This window comes from Desmodus rotundus, chromosome 3, assembly GCF_022682495.2.
Source record: "Desmodus rotundus isolate HL8 chromosome 3, HLdesRot8A.1, whole genome shotgun sequence".
Taxonomy (NCBI): domain Eukaryota; kingdom Metazoa; phylum Chordata; class Mammalia; order Chiroptera; family Phyllostomidae; genus Desmodus; species Desmodus rotundus.
Genome location: NC_071389.1, coordinates 187,973,148 through 187,993,687, shown reverse-complemented (window position 1 = coordinate 187,993,687; position 20,540 = coordinate 187,973,148). Strand labels below are relative to the sequence as shown.

The 20,540-nt window shown below is 50.1% G+C and overlaps 1 protein-coding gene across 2 annotated transcripts in view; it reads right to left on the bottom strand.

The window, feature by feature from the left end:
* Nucleotides 1-5,718: 5,718 nt before the first annotated feature.
* Nucleotides 5,719-20,540, bottom strand: part of STAB2 (stabilin 2) — a 123,727-nt gene continuing 108,905 nt past the window's right edge. For both annotated transcript variants that reach the window (XM_053921971.1, XM_053921972.1), the window contains exons 59-69: nt 20,171-20,364; nt 18,890-19,031; nt 18,074-18,207; nt 16,290-16,452; nt 16,038-16,144; nt 13,791-13,910; nt 12,731-12,871; nt 11,272-11,379; nt 10,229-10,357; nt 8,788-8,904; nt 5,719-6,263 (exon numbers count right to left, since the gene is read on the bottom strand). In XM_053921971.1, coding sequence (XP_053777946.1) covers nt 6,213-6,263; nt 8,788-8,904; nt 10,229-10,357; nt 11,272-11,379; nt 12,731-12,871; nt 13,791-13,910; nt 16,038-16,144; nt 16,290-16,452; nt 18,074-18,207; nt 18,890-19,031; nt 20,171-20,364 — 1,406 coding nt within the window. In that variant the 3' untranslated portion in view covers nt 5,719-6,212. The remainder of the gene's footprint in view (nt 6,264-8,787; nt 8,905-10,228; nt 10,358-11,271; nt 11,380-12,730; nt 12,872-13,790; nt 13,911-16,037; nt 16,145-16,289; nt 16,453-18,073; nt 18,208-18,889; nt 19,032-20,170; nt 20,365-20,540) is intronic.

Below are 20,540 nucleotides of genomic sequence, written 5' to 3'. Positions count from 1 at the left end.
TTTCATACCTTCTGGAGAATATTGCCCAGGTTGTTAAGACAGAAGCCAGCAGTGCACCGGTCCCACTTTCCGGCATGCGTCAGGCTGAATGATGGCGAGTGGCACACGGAAACTCCGCGGTCAGTCTTCTTGTTGACCGAAGTCCTGGTACTGGTGCGGTCATTCAGGGACAGGTGAGACTTCTTGATGCCATCTCCGTATTCTAGCAGGTGAAGTTTCGAAACTCTCCCCGACCCTGCCCTGGACAACATACTGAACATTGGCAGTGCTTTGGGGATGGAGGGGCACGGGTGCGCAGCGATAAACTGCCTGCAGAAAGCTGGTGATTTAGTGAGCTCTGCAGCAGCAAAACACGGCAGTGCGTAGCGGAGGCGATCCCACACAGCAGCCGATCCCCTAGCCTTTTGGGCGCAGGGCTTTGGCGTTCTGGTGCGTCACTTGGAAGAGAAAAGAACAAGAGAAGGGACAAGTCCTTAGGGATCGTCCTCAGTATCCACTCCCTGTGTCCTGCCCCATGCTGGGAAAGGACAGATGGTGCCACAAGTGATGGGCGGGTTAGCTATTTTCCCCAGGGAAGGAGAGAAGAGCTTCTGGCTACATTTCCAGCCAGCAGAACAGACTTGGTAGAACAAGGCTGTGAGCAGGTCAGAGCCGATGCTTGGTGGTGGGTGACCTGAAAACGCCACGCGAGGGTCGATGTGCTCATTGGAGGACAGAAAATGAAACAGAAGAAAAATCCCTGTAATGAAACGCCAGGCCATGACGGACACTGGCCTGCATTGTTATCACCAGAAACCACCCTTTTCTGGGGGGCAGTGAACACGGCCGCCTTGCTCATGACTTGTCGGGGAGACGCAGGCCTGCATTCAGCCCTCTCCGCGTAGCCATCTCCCACCCTCTGCCCCCACAGCTTCCTTTCCTCCCGTTTGTGTGGCTATTTGGGAGTTGGGGGCGGGGGGGGGGGGGGGTTCTTCAGGTGTCTGTGTTTAAGTTGGGGGAGGAAAAAAGGCATTGAAACTAAGGAAAGGGTTAGAAATGACTTAGCTAACTAAGGACAACGCAAGTGACCTCCATTCTTAAACCGAATGCGTGGCAGGTACAGGAAGGGGGCTTGTGGAGAGTGCTTGCTAATTGAGCATTTTTATTGTAGTAATAAATGTATCTGTTGGAACCAGCTATTGACAAAATGCTAGCTTGGCATCCCATGGGCTGCCCGCAGAATGCGGGTGTTGAATGAGTTCTGTAGCATGCTCTGTAATGCCACTTGGTGTAATGGGGTTTTACTTGTGATATTCTCTTGTATTTAACTACACTAGTGGAGGTGACCCTTCAGACCCAGTAGGCCCAATCATTTGGGCCTCTTCTTTTCTGCTAAGTTTTGTTGTAAACACAGTGGTCTGTTCCTTTTTTGGGAAGGGATAGGCTTTTGTTTACTGTTTGTTAGCTCCTAGGTGGTTTAAGCATCAGAGTCCATTGGAGACTGGCATTTATGGGGTGCAGGTGGGCGCCCAGAACTGCTCAGTGTTGGGGTCCTCGAAGGACATGCTGGTGCTCTTGGCCTCTGCTTTGGAGACGCTGAGTGAGGAAGTAGTGACTTTTTAAAAAATTTCTTAGTTTTTATCTAATCAGATATTCATTGGATGTCTCCTAGCTGCCAGTCACAGGGTGTTTTGTTTATTTTGTTTACTCGGGAATGAAGTAGACTGTTTTTAAAACCTGCTTTCATGGAGGCCCAGGCTAGGTGAGCCAGGCCTCGGGGGGAAGAAATACATTTCCTGGGTATGAATAACGAATTTCGCAATTTATTACCAGTTAAGGTTGTGTCTGTGGGCCATCGAACAGGCCAGTACTGCCATCTGCCACATGCACCTGTCTCGGCAGGGCCCCGCGTGCCCTGCAGGCGGCAGACCTGCTCCCGGGCCGGCAGCTCAGGTCGGGCAGCTGACTCCGCGGGAAGGACAGTCCGTGCTCAGTCATTGTCATGACTCCACTGGGACTTGGCACCCCGCCCCGGGCATTTTGTCCTTTCCAGTTCGTTCTCTCGGCACAGCCTGAGGAGTAAGGCTGTTGGTACCAGGGAAGTGAGTCTGTTTTCCACCCTTCACAATAGCAATTTGGACAGTGAAAAGAATAAAATTAGTTTGCACATTTAAAAATATTTTCCATTTTTAGCATTGGTTGGGGGGATTTTCTAAGAATCACGGGAACAAAACTTCATAGTCCAAGGGCAGCCGTGCCAGCCGAACGCAAGGCCTGTGGTGCCCGCGGCAGGTCGTCTTGGGAGGGACCTGCAGAGGTGGTTTGCCAGCGTTGCTTCTGTACGTGAAACCTGCCTTTTTAACTATTTTAGGAGCTTGGCTTAGGGCTCCCACTTTTCCTCCTAACATAGTCTGTCTCTCTCTGTCTCTCTCTCTCTCTTTAAATACTCTTTTGCTGCTGTTGCCATCAATGCCATGTAGCATAAACCACCTGTTGCTGATTTGGGCACATCTCAGACTAAATTACTAGTTGCTTTGAATGCAGTGGCCCTCTTCATTATTGCAAAGGAGAAATGGAAAGCAGTCTCTCCACCTAGCTAATTCAGCTTTGGATGAACTAAATGGGTTTTCCTCCCCGAAGGCCTTTGAATCAACAGAGAGCTGGGCTCGTATTGGAATTGAATTCCACTATGCCGAAGGCTTGTTTGCTGCCAAACACCCACTTGGGGGCTCTTGTCTAGAATGCTCTAAGACCAAATTTGGCCAGAGGCAGGGTTCCTTGATTGCTCTATTCAACTAGGAGGGAGCCTCTATTCAACTAGGAGGGAGCCTCTGTTCTGCCCTCTTAGCAATGTCCTCTTGTACCAATTTTCTTGTTTATTTTCTTTTTTATTTGCCTTAGCATTTGGGAGCTTGGCTCCAGGGTCCGTTAACCTCTAATATCCTAGTGGCTTAAGGAAAGGAAAGGGAGTGAAGTTTCTTTGATGCGGGGGTGGGGGTCTCCTCCAACTTTCCCTGTATAGGGGAGATAGTAAATATTTTCGGCTTTGCAGGCCGTGTTCTGTTGCCACTGCTGAAGGAGTGGACGCAGCTCTGTTTCATTACAGTTTGATTTATAAAAAACAGGCCGCAGGCTACATTTGGCGTTTGGGTTGGAGTTTGCAACCCCTACTCTTATGGCAAAAAAGCGTGTCAGTGAGCAGCCTAACTGTGGGGCAGGCAGCAGGGAGGAGTTCTATAGGTGAGTGCACCATGTTCCCCCGGGAGCCACTCTCCGGGTGTAGTGACTTATACGGCCAGTGTGTGTTTCCAGCACAAGGCATGGTCGTGTGCAGTGGAGCTGCCGGGCTCGGGCACGAGTTGAACATACCTCCTATTTTAGTTGTTTGTGACTGTGCTCATCATGGGTGATGGGCTTGGCTGCTCAGATAACCCTCAGGGTCGAAGAACTTAGTCCCCCAGCTGCTGGGCACTCAGGCGGCTGGGCTGGCGGCCCTCTGGGGCGCGTCCTGCTGAAAAGCCCTGCCTCTACCAGCCGAGGTCACGTGGCCTCCTCTGAGCTGCTCCCTTCCGTTCTTCACCTCCCTTCCCTTCCCAGGTGTGGACCCCAAGAACACACCCCATAAACTTGCATGTGCATCTGCATCCCAGCGGCTTCCGCTTTCCGGGGAGCCACCCCGCCGCACGCTTCTCTGCTTTTCTAGGGCTGCGGGAGTGAACTCGGACTTGGGAAACTGTTTTCTCACTGTCCAGTAGAAGGGACAAATGGTGCCTGTGTGATAGCAGGCACAGTAAATGCAAAGTAGGTAGACCTACTATTTATTCTGAATGTGAATTTGCTATTTATTCTAAATGCAGATTTTGTTATATGATATTGAATTTATTGCCAAATAAAAGAGAATTGTCTTGTCCAGTTTATTGTAAGTCCTCGGTTTTTGTGTGCTTAAGTTAGTGGCAAAGCCGTAACAAATTCTAATATAACCAAAAAGGAATATCCCTGTGGGAGGGGGGAAGTCAGGGTTCCATTCCAACCAGACTCGTCCCTTCCCGCCCAGCAAACCAGCCTTGCACATTTTCAGAGCTCGAAGACTGTGCAGCTAAGCCACAGATGGAGAATCGGTGTGAGCTCAGCTGTAGGTGCCCCCCCCCTGAATTTCTTTTCTCCCACAGACAGTCCCCCCCTTGAGAACGGGGGAAGATCGTGGCCCACATGTTTGTCTGCCATTAAATTCCTGGGACAGCTGGAAATTGGAAGCAGTGTTCTAAGGGAAGAAAATACTGAATAATACTGAATTGGGAGTGAGTGCTATGAAGTCAGATCACCACTGGGTTTGGGATACATTTAAATATTTCGAAGATTTTTTTTTTTTTAACACTTGTTTAAACGTGTGTGTTTGTATTTGAACACCTTGGTATCCTTGACCTCTCACTCTGCCAGGACCTTACTCTCATTCACTTCCCCTTGGATAGTCTGCTGTTTTTCCTTCCAAGCATTGCCTTTGGGTACTTGTGAGGGCGGCATTGGTGGACCCATAGCAAGTCTGTGCCACGTTCTTTCTGGGGGAGGGGCTTCCTGGAAAGATGGCTTCCCTCCCACCATAGCATGTTGTCCTAGTGGAGACGGTAGGCTGTTCCTTTGCCCGGAACTGGGACTTCTTCCCTTTCCTGGAGTTGTGGAAGGCTTACAAGCACTGGGGCTTCCAGAACTTTGGACTTGACACAGCAAAAACCCCAATGATGTGGGACAAGGTTATGTGGGCTGTGGGGGCAACAGAGAGGAGTCTGAGATCTGCCCAGCCCAGCCTTTCATTCCCTGTCCCCGCAGAGGTTCCCATGCCCAGCCAGTACTGCCCCCCCCAGACCCAGCCCAGGGACAGTCTGGAAATGGGTGTGGGAGGGTTGGAGGGCGTCTAGTTGTCACAGTCATTGTGGGGGGCACTGTGGGGGCAGGAGCCTGGTGTGGACATTTCGTCTGCACGGGGGGTCCTGCACATCACCACTAAAATTCCAGAACGTTTTCATCACCGAAAAATAAATCCCACACCTCATAGTGGTTAATCCCATTCTGCCCTTCTCCAGGCCCTGGTAACCACAAATTAATCTACCTTCTGTCTCTGAACTTGCCTATTCTGGAAACTTCATGTGCATGGAATTGTGCCATGTGTGGTCTAGTGTGTTCAAGGTTCATCCATGTTGCTGTATGTTTCAGCACTTAGGTCCCTTTTCGGGTGGATTGGCATTTTGTTCTTGGATATACCACAGTTTGGCTGTCCATTCATAAGCTGACAGGCATTGGCGTTGCTTCCATTTTTTGGCTATTGCAAATAATGCTTCTCTGACCATTATATATATACATACACATCTATATATATGGACGTGTTTTCATCTCTCGTGGGTATATATATACCTTGGAGTGAAGTTTCTGGGTCATATGGTAACTCTGTTTAACTTTTAGAGCAACTGCCAAACTTTCCGCAGCGTGGCACCCTGTCACAGTCCCCCAGCCGTGTACACCCTCACAGTGCTTGTCATTATCTGTCTGTCTGATCACAGCCACCCTAGTGGTTGGGAAGTGGTGTCATTGTGGTTTATTATGTCCTCTTAATACACACACGGACAGAACACAATTAAAGAAAAGTCGTCAGGCAGAGGTTGGCTGCTGAAAAGACCCTAGTTAGGTCCAGTAAGTGGATTTTTATCATCGAAGCTTGACCCCTTCAGTGGCAAACAGCATTTTTGTTTGTTTCCCAAATCACTAGGTTTGTTCCACGGGCTTTATTTCTGTTCCATAAACATTTATTGAGCACATTGCATGTGCCAGACACCGTGCTAAGCGCTAGGATACAAGATGAATGAGGCGGGTGCCTGCCTGTGGGAGCTTACAATCTAACAGGAAAATAAGACAAGGGCACAGTTACTATCTACTGGGTAGAAGGTAGTAAGAGCCACTAAGGGCACACAGGAAGGACAGCGGAAGGTCAGAGGAGGAGGGAGAAGCCCCCTGAGTTGGTGGGTGGATTTCACAGGGTCCCTCACCCACAGAAACAAAACAGTGCCCCAGGTGGACCAAAGAGATGAGGTACGGCTTGAGTGCTTCATATACTTCAAAATGCTAAAGGACCTTCTGGTCCCCAGAGGCAACGGGGGCTGAGGATTCACAGTTGACGGCCTCTGTGAGGAGGCTGTGGGCGCCCAGGCGGCTGGAGTGAGTCTGGCTGCAGCAGGGCTGGGCCCTCACAGCGCCCCGAGGGGGTCACTGCCCTCCAGCTGCTGGTCTTCGGAGTCCTGGGGAAGAGAGGTCTGTGAAACACGCTGGGGGGCCCGGGACCTTTCTAGGTTGAGCATTTCCTTTGGCCACGGGTCTGAGACCCAGATGGGGTTCAGGACACACTACCCCAGAATAGGACACCTTGGCATATTCAATGTTTTAAGCTGAAAGAATTCTTTAAAAAAAATGGCAGAAGCAGGGAGGTCATTCTGACCTCCTCCCCCATTGTCCCCAACACAGGTCATAAAGCTCCCATGTGAAGGTCCCCTCCTTGCACCCAGAGGAAAGAGACACTCTTACCACCAGAGATGAGGGATGTGGGGCCAGGAAACCTGTACAAACCAACCTTGTTCGACCACCCTTTTACCTTCCTAGTTACTTCTTCACCAGGGACTACCCCGGCCCAAGCCTCTTCGTTTTATCAATTCTTCACAAATCTATTGTTTCCTTGTTTAAAAGGTATAAAAGCTTCCTGCTCTGGTCACTTCTTTGGGTCTTCATTCTCTTGTGAAGCCTCTCATTTCCATGTAAACACTCAATAAAATGATATGCTTTTCTTTCGCGAATCTGTCATTGTCAGTTTACTTTTCAGACCCAGCCTGGGTCTCTAAAAGGGTTGAGGAAAACTCTTCCCTCCCCTAGAGCCTCAAATACGACTCTTCCCCAAATGCCCGTGCACACGCGTGGTGGGAACGCTCCTGCACATGGCTGTCTCACGCCTCGTGTTGGGAGGCAGGGTGGTTGGGTGGTTAGGGGCCCCGTTCTGGGGTCGGTTGCTGCTGTTGTGTGCCCTGGACAGATTATTTAAACTCAGCTGTAGTTCCCTCACCTATAAAAAGTTGTAATAGGTGTGAGGATTGAATTAGCTACGACATTAAGAAAAATATAAGCACCCCACAAATGGTGGCTATTCCTGTGATTACCATAAGACTCCTTTTAGGCTGAAAATTCATCTTGAACCAGGGCTGGTCCTTGAGCATCTGAGAGGCAATCAGAAGCCCTACTCCAGAGGCCGATGCCGAAGCTTCCCGTGGCCTTTCTCTCTGACGAGCACTGAGACTTTGTTAGCATAATGCACGTGTTTGAGGTGTCTGGGTTGGCTACAGATACGAAAGGTATGAGAGTATAGCACGTCTCTTTCTGGGATGGCGCCCTCATCATAGCATTCCTGTTACTGGAACGTTTTTGCCACCTGGCCTCATTAGAAGGCTTAGCTGAATCCTGCATCTAGGATACTCTCTCACCTGCCTCAGGTGACTCTAATGCACAGTGCTGATGGAGCCCTTAGCAGAGAAGGCATGGAGCATGTGAACAGGACGGGTGACTTTTTCTCTGCTTTTCAAATGAGGCTGATTTCAGCATCATGCTTGCAGAAATAAAATATTAATACATGCAATCTGGCTGCGCTTACCCTTGCAGTTAGACTGGAAACGCTCACGTGGGTTTGGTTAACAAACAAAATAGGGTTTATGACATAGTTACTTTTCATTCTGCTGCACCCAGAGCGCCACGGGCGCTCGGAGCCACAGGTGTGCACGTTTGGCTCACTGCCTACAAATGACGTCTATTGTGCCAGCTGAGCTTAAAATGGTGCAATACAGTATTTTTGTAATGTTTTGGTGCAGCTTACAAAAATTCAACAACCTTAATGTAGTCTTTGGGGAGAGGGACCGCATACGTCTGCACAAGAAACAATTATAGCAGCTCTGTGGTCTTGGTTACTGTTGCAGGAAGGTTCTAGATGCACACAAGCCAAGTACTTCCTGAGCCCTGAGTGAGGCCGTCAGCTCAGTCTGCTGAGGTACAAAAGGGCAGTCAGCACACCAGCTGCCAGCTTCTCTTTCTTTATATAAAAGAATTAAATTTTACTGCTAGCTTCTCAGTCCAGACCTGGTAATACAGGCAGGGTGCACTTCCCACATTCAGTGTGCCTGGGGCACCCTGCCATGGGGTCCCCCCAGGTTGAAGTCAGTGGAGGCCCCTTCTAAGCTCAAGGATCACCAACTCCAGGAACAGATGGTCCTATTCTGGGAAACCAGGGCAGACCACGCTCCCCTGGATATAAAAGACCTCATCGAAGGAGGGAACCTTCAAAGGCCGGAAGCTGCTCTGACAACAGGCAGAACAATCTTGGATGGCCACATAAATGTAAGTTTAACACATAACCAAGGAAACATACATTTCAAAGGCTTTATGTCTTATTTCCCAGCAGCAACCTCACCAATATTTGCAGCAGAATTTAGCTCACTCCTTCTCCTTGTGACATGTCACCTGATTGTGGGGTTGGCGTGGGGTAACCTCTGGTTTCCCCTGCTTCTAACCACTGGGGCTTCTGTCTCCCACCCAGAGGAACCTAGGAGCACCAACCAACCAACCACATGGCTTCCCTCTGCTCGCAACACTGGCTTTTAGGCTTGTTGCCCCAGATACGTCCTAGAGGTGAGCTTTTCTTGGTGTGAAGCTTTCCACTGAGATTAGCTGAAAGACATCATTCCCCATGCCCCAGTGGAACCTGTTCCTAAATAAATAATGCAAACTCACCACGAAGGGGTCGTAGGAAGGTTCTGGGGGAGCCGATGTTGTGTTCTCATACAGGGGGTTCGAGATGTTCTCAGGCGGCTGCTTGCCCAGAGCTGTGACGTCAATATCCTCTTCCGACTGTTCAGAAAGACAAGCACCAGGGCCGAGAGCCAGGATGTCCCTGGGCCGAACTTCTCCTTCCAAGTTGGCGGGTAAAGCAAGCCCCACCCCTACCTCTACCTCTGTTACAGTACTTTAATAGAAATCCGATTTACATAGAGTGACATACACCAATCTTAAGTGTTCAGCTCAATGATTTCTTAATATGTCCACCCAGGTGTGACCACCACCCAAATCAGCATGTTGGGCATTTCCACACCCCCCACCAGGAAGTGCCTGCATGCCACTCACTCGCTGCCCCCCTACCCCCCACTCCCCAGTGTGCAGTCCCACCCAGCATAATTGCTGCTTTGACTTCCATCTCCCCGGAGTGGTTTTGCCTGCCCTTGAGCTTAATTTAAAAGAATTTACACAGTGTGTGCACCTGTGCTTAAATCATGGTTTTGGGCTTTGTAGGCAGGTTATCTGCTAGAACACACGTGGCAAACCCAACGCCCAGGGGCCAAATCCCGCCCTCCACCTTGTTTTATCTGACCTGGCACCTTGTTTCCGCCTGGCGCCGAGCTCTGGCTTAATTGTTAGGAGTAGTTACATTTATACAGTCCTAAAATTACATTCGGCCCTTTGAAGGCAACTGCAAGGCTAATGTGGCCCCCGGTGACAATGAGTTTGACACTCTGTGCTAGAAGGAAGTGAACTGCTTGGAGGCTCTGTTCAGTCTGTGCCGGGTGTGTCTGGAGGCAGCAGCCAGAGGAGAGGAGAGGAGAGGCCAGGGAGGGTTGGGAAGCTCATAAGGGAGGGTGCTCAGCTGCCATGTGGCTGGTGAACCTGGTCCCAGGTTCACTCCACGGTCAGCCAACACCCGCTGACCTAGATGTGGGCTCAACAGTTCAAACAGGGTGAAATGTGTTTCACCGGCTGCAGCAGGAGGCCCCTTGGTGCAGGTGTCTGACCCTGTCCCCCACCTCACACTCAGCCTTGAAGCCCAAGCCCATTACGGTGGGAGTCTGTCTTATGAATCCCCCAAGATGAGCATACCTCCTGGCCTTGGGGAATTTGCTTCCAAGCCAGACCCCTGGCAGAGAGGCTTGAGGATCTGGGCTATTGGTGGCCCCACCACCCTCCTGAGCAAACCTTGTCTCGGCCAGGAAGAGGGGCTCGGGGCTGCCACCACTGCTGCTCTTAGGGGCAGAGATCCCGCCCTGGAGGCAGGAGGTGTGTGCCAAGCACCCACTGCTGGGCGAGCTCTTGGAAGCCACCGGTCAGCTGAAGTAGCCCAGAGCCAGGGGCTGGACTATGGAGAGGACGCCTGTCACCAGGTTCCCGCTTTTCTCCTTCCTACCTCAAAATGCTGGAAGCCAATTGTTCTCCGGTTCAGTCGGAAGTAAGAATATGCACCCAAAGCGATGGCTCCAATGACCAGCAGGATGGCAAAGAATATCCCCGATCCCAAGCCAGTGTGGGCTGCAGTCTGAACACAGAAAGGGGAGGGGGTGGTACTTGAATCTGATGACTTCCCAAGGAGGTGTGCTTTCTAGAGCCCATCCTGTTCTTGCTGGCCTGGGCATCTTGGAGCAAGTTGGCATAAAATTAGTGATAAAATAGTTAACATGTATCTTCCCTTACTACTGCCAGAGTCTGTTCTACTACTCCCTTGCATGAAATAATCCATTTAAATATATGGCAGCCCAAAGAAATAGGGACAATCATTATTGTTTCCATTTTACACAGGGAAACTGAGGCACAGAGAGGTTAAGCACTTGCTCAGTATAACACAGCCAGTGAGTGGTAGAGCTGGGCTTTGAAGCAGCTTGGCTATGGAGCTGCTGAGCTTAACTACTCTGCTGTGGAACTCCCAGCATCCAGCTGTGCTCACCCTCCCTCACACTTTGGAACAAGGTTAGGATATTAACAACATTGACCACCTAACTCTTACATACCATGGACTGTGTGCCAGGGACTGTCCTAGTTATTTCACGTTAACTCATAGTCCTCCCAAGAACCCAGGGAGGTAGGCATTGTGACCCTCATTTTGCAGGTAAGAAAAAATGGGGCTCAGAGATGTTCTGGGACTTGTCCCAGATCACACAGCTATGAAGGGGAGGGGCTCAGGATTTCTCACTTCCCTTCCAGTGGTTTCTCCATTGGCCCATCCTGTCCCTTTCACTTGACAAATATTAACGGTGACAGGTGTTGTGTTGGGAGTACGCAGGAGTGGGGCTGGGCTGAACCAGGGCCAGGTGTCCCCAAGGCCAGCTGCCGTGACTCTGGGAGGCTCCGCCAGTCTCCGGGGGAGCAGTGTGCAGGGCCTCCAGCAAGAGTTGCCCTCCTGGAGAGAGGGCGTTGGGCTCTTCCTGGCCCCTCTCCAGGAGCCCCGGTACTCACCAATGGGGCAGGCGGTGCTTTTAAAGGCCTGGAAATGACATGAATGATCCCATTGGAGGCAAAGATGTCCCACTGCACAATGGTTCTTCCATCAACGAACCTGGTCTCCTAGGGAAATGAGGAGGGGGATGATGGAGATTGGTGGCCACCTGGCTCTTTCTCCCCACGTGGTGGCCCTCCCATGGAGGGAAGTTGTTCATGTTGCCCGAGCTCTCGGAGCCTGGGGCTCAGGCCTGTGTTCCCTGACAGGCAGCACAGGACTCCGCTCTCCAGCAGGACTCAGCCCAGGACACAATAGTTGCCCCTGTGCCACCAACTTGATCCAAGAGCTGCGGAGAACCTAGGGTGTCATCTGTGCAGCCCATTCGCCTGATAGGTGAGGGTTCAGGAGGAAAAAGGTTTGTCCAAGATCACCCAGGTAGTAAGCGGCAAGCCGCCTGCCTCTTGCCTCCAGATCCATTGCTCTGAGTATCACACCACACTGGAGAAGAGAAGGTTTTAAGTGATCGAATCCCTAGCTGATGAAAGTGTGATCCACTGGCTTGTGGCGTGGGCGGTCTCCTGAGAGTCCACTGGAAATGCAGAACCTGAGGCCCCACGCTCTACCTGCTGAATCACAGCCTGCATTTGAACACACCCGCAGGTGACGTCAATGCCTGTTAAAGTGTGAGAAGCACAGGCCTAAACTACCGCTTCAACAATAGAAATCTTTTATTAGGTAAAAATAAGAAAAAATACTTATTTAACATTTGCTGCACATCAGGCACCACTCCCACACATCAGAAGCCTTGAGTCACCGAGTCCCCATGAAAGCACACTCTATGCTTTGGTCTGACTTCACGGGTGTCCCGGTCATCACCACCACCGCCACCACCACTATCAGCAGCAAAATAAGCACCACCACCACCACCATCATCATCAACAACACCATCCCCTCAACGTAATCACCACGATCACCATTGATGGAATATTATCGTTATTACCACCATCATCATCAACATCATCAACACATCCCATCATCCCCATTTTCAGATGAGGAGATTGGGATGCAGAGAAGTTGGATGACTTGTCTAAGTTCCTAAAACTGGTAAGTGGCAGAAGTAGTTTCCACTGCAGGGTTACTTGACTTCAAGGCTCACAAGTTAACACGTGGGATAGGCTGACAAACAGACAGAAACAAAGGCAGTGACTGGACAGCTTTAAAGTGGTTGCATCTGTAATTCCTCATTACTGGCTTCTGAGGCTCGAGGTCACCAACGGCTTATTTCCCAACGGGTAGGGGCGGTCTCACAGTCAATGTGGGGTGCTATGGTGTGCAGCGAATACCATCCCCTCACTGCAGGTTTACAGTATACTTTCCCATTAGAATAGCTGCCATCTATTAAGCACCTACTGTGTGCTAGGAGCTTTGCATGTATTATCTCCAGTTCTTCTAATAAGCCCAGAAGACTTTTCATACCGGTTGGCTCTGGTTCTGGCTGGAGGTGATGAGCAGCTGGCTTCCCAGCCTAGTTCGCAGCATGGTACCGTTGACAAGGTCATTGTAAAAGAAGATGCTGACATTGGTGAAGTGGTACTCGATGTCCCGCCCAGACAGCTTCTGAGAGGAAAGAAGCAATGCAAGAATGGTCTTTAAAGGCCAAGCAATGTTTTTTCTTTTTAATGATAAGGACGACATAGAAAAAATGTCACATCTTGTGGCCATGGGCTTTCTGCGTCCTGTGGAGGTCAGGAAGGGGCGGGTTTGTCTCAGGCTTTGGGCTGTCTGGGCTCTGCCAGAGGTCCCCCTCCAGCTAGGTCCTAGTCCGTGGCATTGGGAGTTCGTCTTGTGATCTAAGCAGGGCTTCCCAGGGGTGTCCCGGGAAGAGTGGGTCTTGGGTGGGCATCAAGTGGGCAGAGGTGTTGTTCCATTTGGCCTTGGGGGTGAGAAGGGCCCGGGCTGTCCGAGCCTGCAGGACAACCGTCTGTGGCGGGGATGAGTACACGTTGCCAATCCCTCTGTGTGCCATGTGTGATGACGTTTGGGGCGGCAGATTGGTTTTATCAATGGCCCTCATTCTCCACCCCTTTCTGTGTCCTTGCACTTTGCCAAGTAACTCCGAGGGTCTCCCACTCTGGCTTTGTGCTCAGCTGTTTGACTTGATTAGGCCGGTGGTATATTAGCAAACGTGACCAGACAGGGGCTTGAAAAGTGCTAGCAGGACAGGGCTTGCTCTCACCACATCCTGCCGTTGCGATGACAACATGCCCCGGCTAGCCTGCTGGAGGGTGAGAGCCCTGAGGAGCAGAGCCCCAGACTGGCTAGCCTAGATCAGCCGAGAGCCAGCCCACCTCAGGCACACGAGCAGGCCTGGCCAAGACCAGAAGAACTGTCCACTGACCTGCAGATGTGAGAGCTAAATAAATGTGTAGTTGCTGAGTTTTGGGGTGATTTGTGGCATGGCCTCTTTGTGGTGATGGGTAACTGACACTGGGTAGAAGAATTAATCCACAGCACAGAAACCAGGGACCCGACTCACCTCATTGTCCTCTAGCTCGCTGTTTTGGGGCACAAAGAGGGTGCCGCGGACTGACAGGTCAGTCAGGAGGTTCAGAAATGTCCGGCCCTTGGCTGAGCTGTTGGAGTAGGCCAGCATTTCCTGGGGAGGGGAAGGAAGAGATCAGATGGGCCAGTGGTGTGCAGGGAGGGGTTGGCTGGAGAATATTCCCAGGGATATTCCTGCTGTTAGTAGCCCCAACTCAGCAGCCACTAGCCTGATGTTTCTCTTTCTAATTATATTTTTTTCCATTACTATTTATCCACCTTATCCCTTCTTCCACTTCCACCCATCCCCCTCACCCCGCGAGCTGTCAGCCTGCTCTCTATCTATGAGTCTGTTTCTATTTTGCTTGTTAGTTCAGTTTGTTCATTAGATTCCACATCTGAGTGAGATCATGTGGTATTTGTCTCTCTCGTGTGGACCTGGAGAACATTATGCTATTTCTTCTGACTGGACTCTGGCAGAGTTTCAGGAGCACTTTCCCTTTTTCTTCGGTGAATCCTGTGGTCCTAAATCACAGCCACATCACAGAGCATCCTCAGCGCAGCCACCTTCCCAGTCCTCTGAAGCGTTAAGTCAAACCTTGAGTTTCCTGTTGCCAAAACCCTGCCCGGGTCCCCACTTCACTCAGAGGAAAAGTCAGAGTCCTTATAATGACCCGTGAGGCCCAACGCTGGACACGGTAGCTCTTCTGACCGCATATCCAGCTGTCCCCCTCTCGCTCAGTCTGCTCCAGCAACACTGGTTTCCTTGCTGTTGCTCCAATTTGTCTGGAGCGGTCCTGCCTTTGTCCCTTGCTTAGCCTTCTTGCTTCTTCCCTGAACGATCGTCCTCAAATCTGCCTGTCTCAAATGTCACCTTCTCACTAAGGCCTCCCCTCATACTCTGCAAAATGGATACTCTGTGGTGCCCCTCCCCCCCCTTCCCCCCATACCGCCTTCTAGCATTCAACATTATGTACTTGTTTATTCCGTTTGTGTTCACTACTATAGCTCAAGCACACAGCAAGTGCTCAATAAATACTCACTGAACAGATTATGAGAAATCACACTTCTCAGCTCAACCTAGCCATTGTGCAGACAGGACTGCTAGTGCCCAGTGAGGTTAACTAACTTGCTCAAGGGCACACAGCCAGTGGGTTTTACTCTGACACTGTCTTTTCCCTGAAATGCTGTCACAAGCCAAGCTCCCACACAGCAGAAACGTGGGTTTGGGTGATTATCTCTAGAGTATTTACAGTATCCTTGATTTTTAGACCAGCTAGATGGATACCTTTGGTCTATGGACAAAGATTCACTATTTTGGGGTCCTTGGTCTAACTTCTGGCCTGACACTGCAAACTTTATATTTATGACTAGTCTACTGTCCTTGGCAGTGCCCATGACCTTCCTAAACCTCAGTTTCTTTATCTACAAAACGGGAATAATAGCAGAAGTGACCTCATACAGCTTCATGAAGATTTATTCCTTCTAAACAAGGATTTATTGAGCACTGAGTACATGTAAGCCACAAGGCAGAGAAAATCCTTCCCCTCACAGAGCTTACATTCTGTGAATTGAGTGAAAAGTGCTCTGAAGGGGCTCAGTGCAAAATCAATGCTCAGGAAATACTAGCTTTCTCATTATTGTTATTATTATTAGCTAGATGTTTGATCAGTCAACCTCAAATCCTCCTCCAATTGGGGCTTTGTCTTTGTTGGACATAACTTGTGGACTACTGGGGTGACTTCATGTGCAAAATACAAGTTGACGCCATGTTGGTAATTTGGCTCATTGGGTGATCCCCAGGCAGGCTTAGCTCACTGTGTCCCACCGTGTCTGTGAAGACGAAAGAGCATCTCATTGCTGCAGATCAGACTCTCACGATGCTCTAGATGCAACAGAGGTGGTAATACCAATACCAACAGGGCACTTCCCACGTGCTGGCCTCAGGTCTAAGCGCTTTGCAAATATTGACTCACTTAATCATCACAATGATTCTGTGAAGTTGGTGCTGTCATCACCCCCATTTTATAGATGAGAAAACTGAGGCCCAGAGAAGAAAGTAACTTTAAGGTGCTGCAACAAGGGGTACACTCCAGCTCTAAATTCAGGCAATGTGCTCCAGTGCCCATGCCCTTAACCTTGACTGGAGCCTCTGGCTTCTTTCAAGGACTCACCTCTCTAAGACCTGCTTTGAGACAACCCCTTTTTCCTAGAGGTGAAAATAAGCAGACATGGTACGTACCGTCAGGAAGTTTGTGAGTGAGGGGAAGGACATCAGGACCTGCAGCAGGTTCCCACTGCATGAGAAGCCATCTCCCACGTAGCCCTTCTTGCAGGTGCAGTTCACATCTGGAAGGCAGGAGCACATGGGGTCCCCTTCCAGTGGGGCAGAGGCCCCAGCTGCCAACCTCACCCTTGGACATTGGCTGGCCAGGCCAAGCATGGCTCAGCAGCTGTGTGGCCTGGAATCTGAAGTGTAGCTTGGGATAATTACCTTTCATCCGGTAGCAGAAGACATCCCACATTTCACTGGTGTTTCTTGGCCCATAGTCCACTATCCCAACAATGCCAGAGCCACAGTTCTGGGAGGCAAAGGCTATGGGGTAGGCAACCCGCCCACTCTCAATCCAGCCTGCCGAACAGAGGTGGTACTTGGCCTGTAGGGACACAGATGTGGCCACGGGTCAGCTGCAACTTTATATCTGTTGTGGAGTCCTTTGGTTAACGTCTGTTCCCCCATCAGACTACAAACTCTATGGAGTCAGGGGTTGTGGCTCATTTTTCCTGTTGTGCCTCCCTGCCTGTAACACAGCAGGTGCTCGTTAAGTTTCTGTTGATTGAGCCGTAGGATAGGTGAAAGTGGTGCCCTCTCTTTCTTGGAGCTGCCTGAGTCCTTCACACATTTCTCTTCTCCCTGCTCTTGAGAAGGGATTTGCTCTCAGCCATTGCCTGCTGGGTGTAAACTCCTCTGCTTATGGACTGGCAGAACTCTAACTGATCATCACTACCATCATCATCTCATCATCACCATTATCATCATCATTCTTACCATTATCACCAACACCATTAGCACCTTCATCATCACCATAATTAACACCATCATCATCACTACCACCATCATCATCATGCACACCGAGAGCTTCCTCTGGGCCAGGTTCTGTCGCAAGGGCTTTTCATGTGTCAACACCTTTAACCCTCGCATTAAGCCTTTCAGAAAGGAACTTAAAAAAAAAAATCCTTGTCATATAAATAAGAAAATGGAGTCAAAGAGGACTTAAGTAACTTGCTCCAAGTCATACACCCAGCAAGTAGCAGAGCTCAGATTCAAACCCATGCAGTCTACTCCAGAGCTCTTAATCTTAAAAATTGAGGTCCTACTGTACAGTGGTCACGGTGCCATATCACTTTTAGTCTTTATACAACTACACCAAGTAGGACAGAGGTTTCAATGGCTTGATCAAGGCCACACAACCAGGAAGTAGAACAGAAATTCAGACCCTCCAAGATACTGGGTCCTGGCATCAAAGGTTTGTTCCTTGATAAAGAAATGTCAGGTCTGAGGAAAGGTAGAGAGATTTGGTAGTGATGGAGGTTAGAGGAAGAGTTCTTAAATTTTCCTGTGTAGGCGGTCACTTCCTCCACTCCCAGAGAACAATCACTAGGTAACTCCAAGGTGCTGGCCTTCCTAATGGGCAGGGCTTCTGGTTTTTGAGGCCAAGAGAGTAGCTCTGGCCAGAGCTCTACTTACATGGCTGAGAGCTGGGGCCACCCTCATCTACCCACTTCTCAGCCCCTCCAGACACAGAGGATTCCAGCTATTCCAGAGAAACTCAACTACTTTGAGGGTGCAGGGAGATCCCAGGCTTCTGGTTATTGATTTTTCCTTGTCTGCAGCTGTGATGTGTGCACTCCCAGTTCATGCTTCTGCCTTGGCAGTTGAATGTCATGGTCAAGAACAGACTTTTGGAGGCAGGGCTACATTTGAATACTGGATCTGCCACTTCTTGGCTAGGTGACATTGGACACATTACTTAATATTTTAGAGCCTTAGGTGCCCTATCTATACCTCCAGGGATGTCATAAGGATGACAGTAATGTCAACAAACCACCCCTCACAGTGCCTGACACATAGTAGACACCCAATGGATGTGACAAATTGGGATTATAGCTCCAGGAGCTTCCTGGACTCCCCTACAAGAAGGCAACAGTGTAAGTGTCCTCGTGTTAAGAAGAGCCTGTAGCTCCTCCCTGCGTGGTGCTCACTAATTGGGGCCCCACCTTCTGAGCATAGGAGAGCTGGTTGTACGTTGCCATGGTTGCAGCTTCGTTGGCACAGGCCTCTTTGGCTTTGTCAAAGGTCAGCTTATACCGGCCCAGTGGGGAGCGTAGATGGAACACTCCAACAGTGGTATCTAGATAGGGAAGGAGAGGAATCGCCCAGGTCAGTACTTCCGGCAAAGAACTTTGAAGGACTTTCAAAGAGAAAGGCCAGCTACCGAGTCTCAGTATGTGGAATCATATTTGTCCGGTGGGTCCTTAATGCTTTTCCTCCATCAGGTTTCAGGATGCCCTATCAGCTGTACCTCCTCTGTACTTAGTTTTCTTATACTCGGTTTATTATAAACTGTTCAAATCATCCTTGGAAGTAAGTGGGGCCCAAGCCAATCAATGTGCTCCCATCAAAATAACTGCGGAGAAATTGCTTCTGCATGTGGCCAGTGCTTCCTCTTTGTTATTTAAACCCTAAAATATGCTCTTTAGATTCAAATGCAATGAAGGGTTGCAGGGATTACTAAGTAATTTGAAGAAAGCAAGTGTCAGGAAAATTCGTGATAGAGGACCTCTGAGCTCCCTTCTGGTTCTCACGGCTCAGGGTCCAGTTCTGAGCCCACTCACCCCTCTGCTGCAGGAGCCGCTGTCTCCTGGGCACCAGGCAGCATGGGCTGTTTGGCTTCCAATTTGTTATTGAAAAAAAACTTTAATTAAACTGTAAAATGTAATGGAATTAGAATTTTTACTTTTTTAAAGTTAAAAATTTGTTTTCCTTCGCCTGAAGACCAGGTGCTTTGGGTCCGGAGCCCCTAGCCCACTGACCCTGGAAGTGGAGGTCGGCACAGTTGGCGTCCGCGTGGCACTGCCCGTTGTCCTGTAGGCAGCGGTCCACGGGCAGCTGCTCTGGCTCGCAGCTCACCCCGTCTCCTATGTAATGGCTTTTACATTCACACTTCTTCTTGCTCTGTGGGGAGAATGGAAAAGGTGAAGAAGCCCCTTGTCTAGGACCCCAGGACCCCCCAGGGCTCTGCCAGCCGCCCTCCAGAGTAGATGTTCAGAAGCACCAAGAATGTAGGCCTCTCCTGGCCTGTGGGAATGGAGTAACTGCCACGTCACGTGTTTGGCAGGACCATGAGGAAGTGCCGTTCTTTGCATCTCGGCTCAAATGTCGCTTGCTCAGAGACAGCCTCCCTAACCCCCCGAAATACGGTAGCTCTCCCAGTCCCTTCTAGCGCATGGGCCGGTTTATGTTCCTCCTGACTCTTGGTGCTCTCTGAAAGTATCTTGTGCATTTGTTTCTGCAACGAGCACCGCCCCCCCCCCTCTGCCTGCATACAAGCTTTATATTGTGACGTCTCTGGCCCCGACAACAGCACATAGTAGGTGCTTGATGAACATTTGTTGAATCAATGAATGATCTCACAAATCCCCACAACAATCCTATGAGATCTGCCTTATTATTAGGCCCACTTTGCAGATGAGGAAACTGAGGCTCAGGGAGATTAAGTCACCAGCCCCAGGCCACACAGCACTAAGTCCTGGAGCTAAGACTCAAAGGCTGTCTGACTCTAAGTTTGTAAGCACAGTGGACATTATCTCCCACTGCTTTCTCTTCCCACCAGATAAACAGGGCGCTGGGATGCTGATTCCCTTCTAAAAGGACTCGAGGGGGTCCAAACCTGCACTTTCCCTGCCATTTCAACCCACTCTTTTTGTTTTAATGAAATTTGTAGTTGGAGTAATTTTAGATTTGGTGAAAAGCTGCAAAGACAGCAGAGAGAGTCCCTCCCATATGGTCCCTACCCATTCCCCTAATGTTAATATCTTACGTCACCATAATACATTTGTTAAAGCTAAGAGATTAGTGCTGGTACCTTATCATTAACTAAACAATAGACTTCATGTGGACTTCACCGTTTTTTCCACTAATGTCCTTTTCTGGCTGAGGATGCCACCTTGCACTTGGCTCACTGACTTAATGAGAAATAGACTGAGGTGGGAAGAAAGCTTAGCGAGAGGCCAGATGGGAAGCAGAGAGGAGAAGCCAGGCTGTGTGAGGCACAAGGAGCTGATCTCACACATCCTCGGGGAAGAGAGACTCACCGGGCCGGTCATCTTGCAGGTGGCATGCTCATGGCATCCACCATTGAGGCCGTCTGCACAGGGGTCTATCTCGGAGCAGCTGTAGCCGTCCCCCTTGTAGCTCTTCGGGCAGCTGCAAGAGACCTTTGTGCCCTTCTGCGAGCACTTGGCGACCTTCGCGCACCCTCCGTTGTTCTGTTTGCAGAAATCCACAACTGCAAGAGCGGGGGAGAGAGGGCTGCGTGAGCCACTGTCTGTGTAACTGAGGCTTCAGATTGGGGGTGGGTCACCCCAGGGCCAGGACCAGTGGCACTGGGGGGAGTAAATGGGCCCCAACAGGTTGGCAACTTGTCTCCCCCTGCCCCATGGCCTCTGTGCTAGCGTTTGTGAA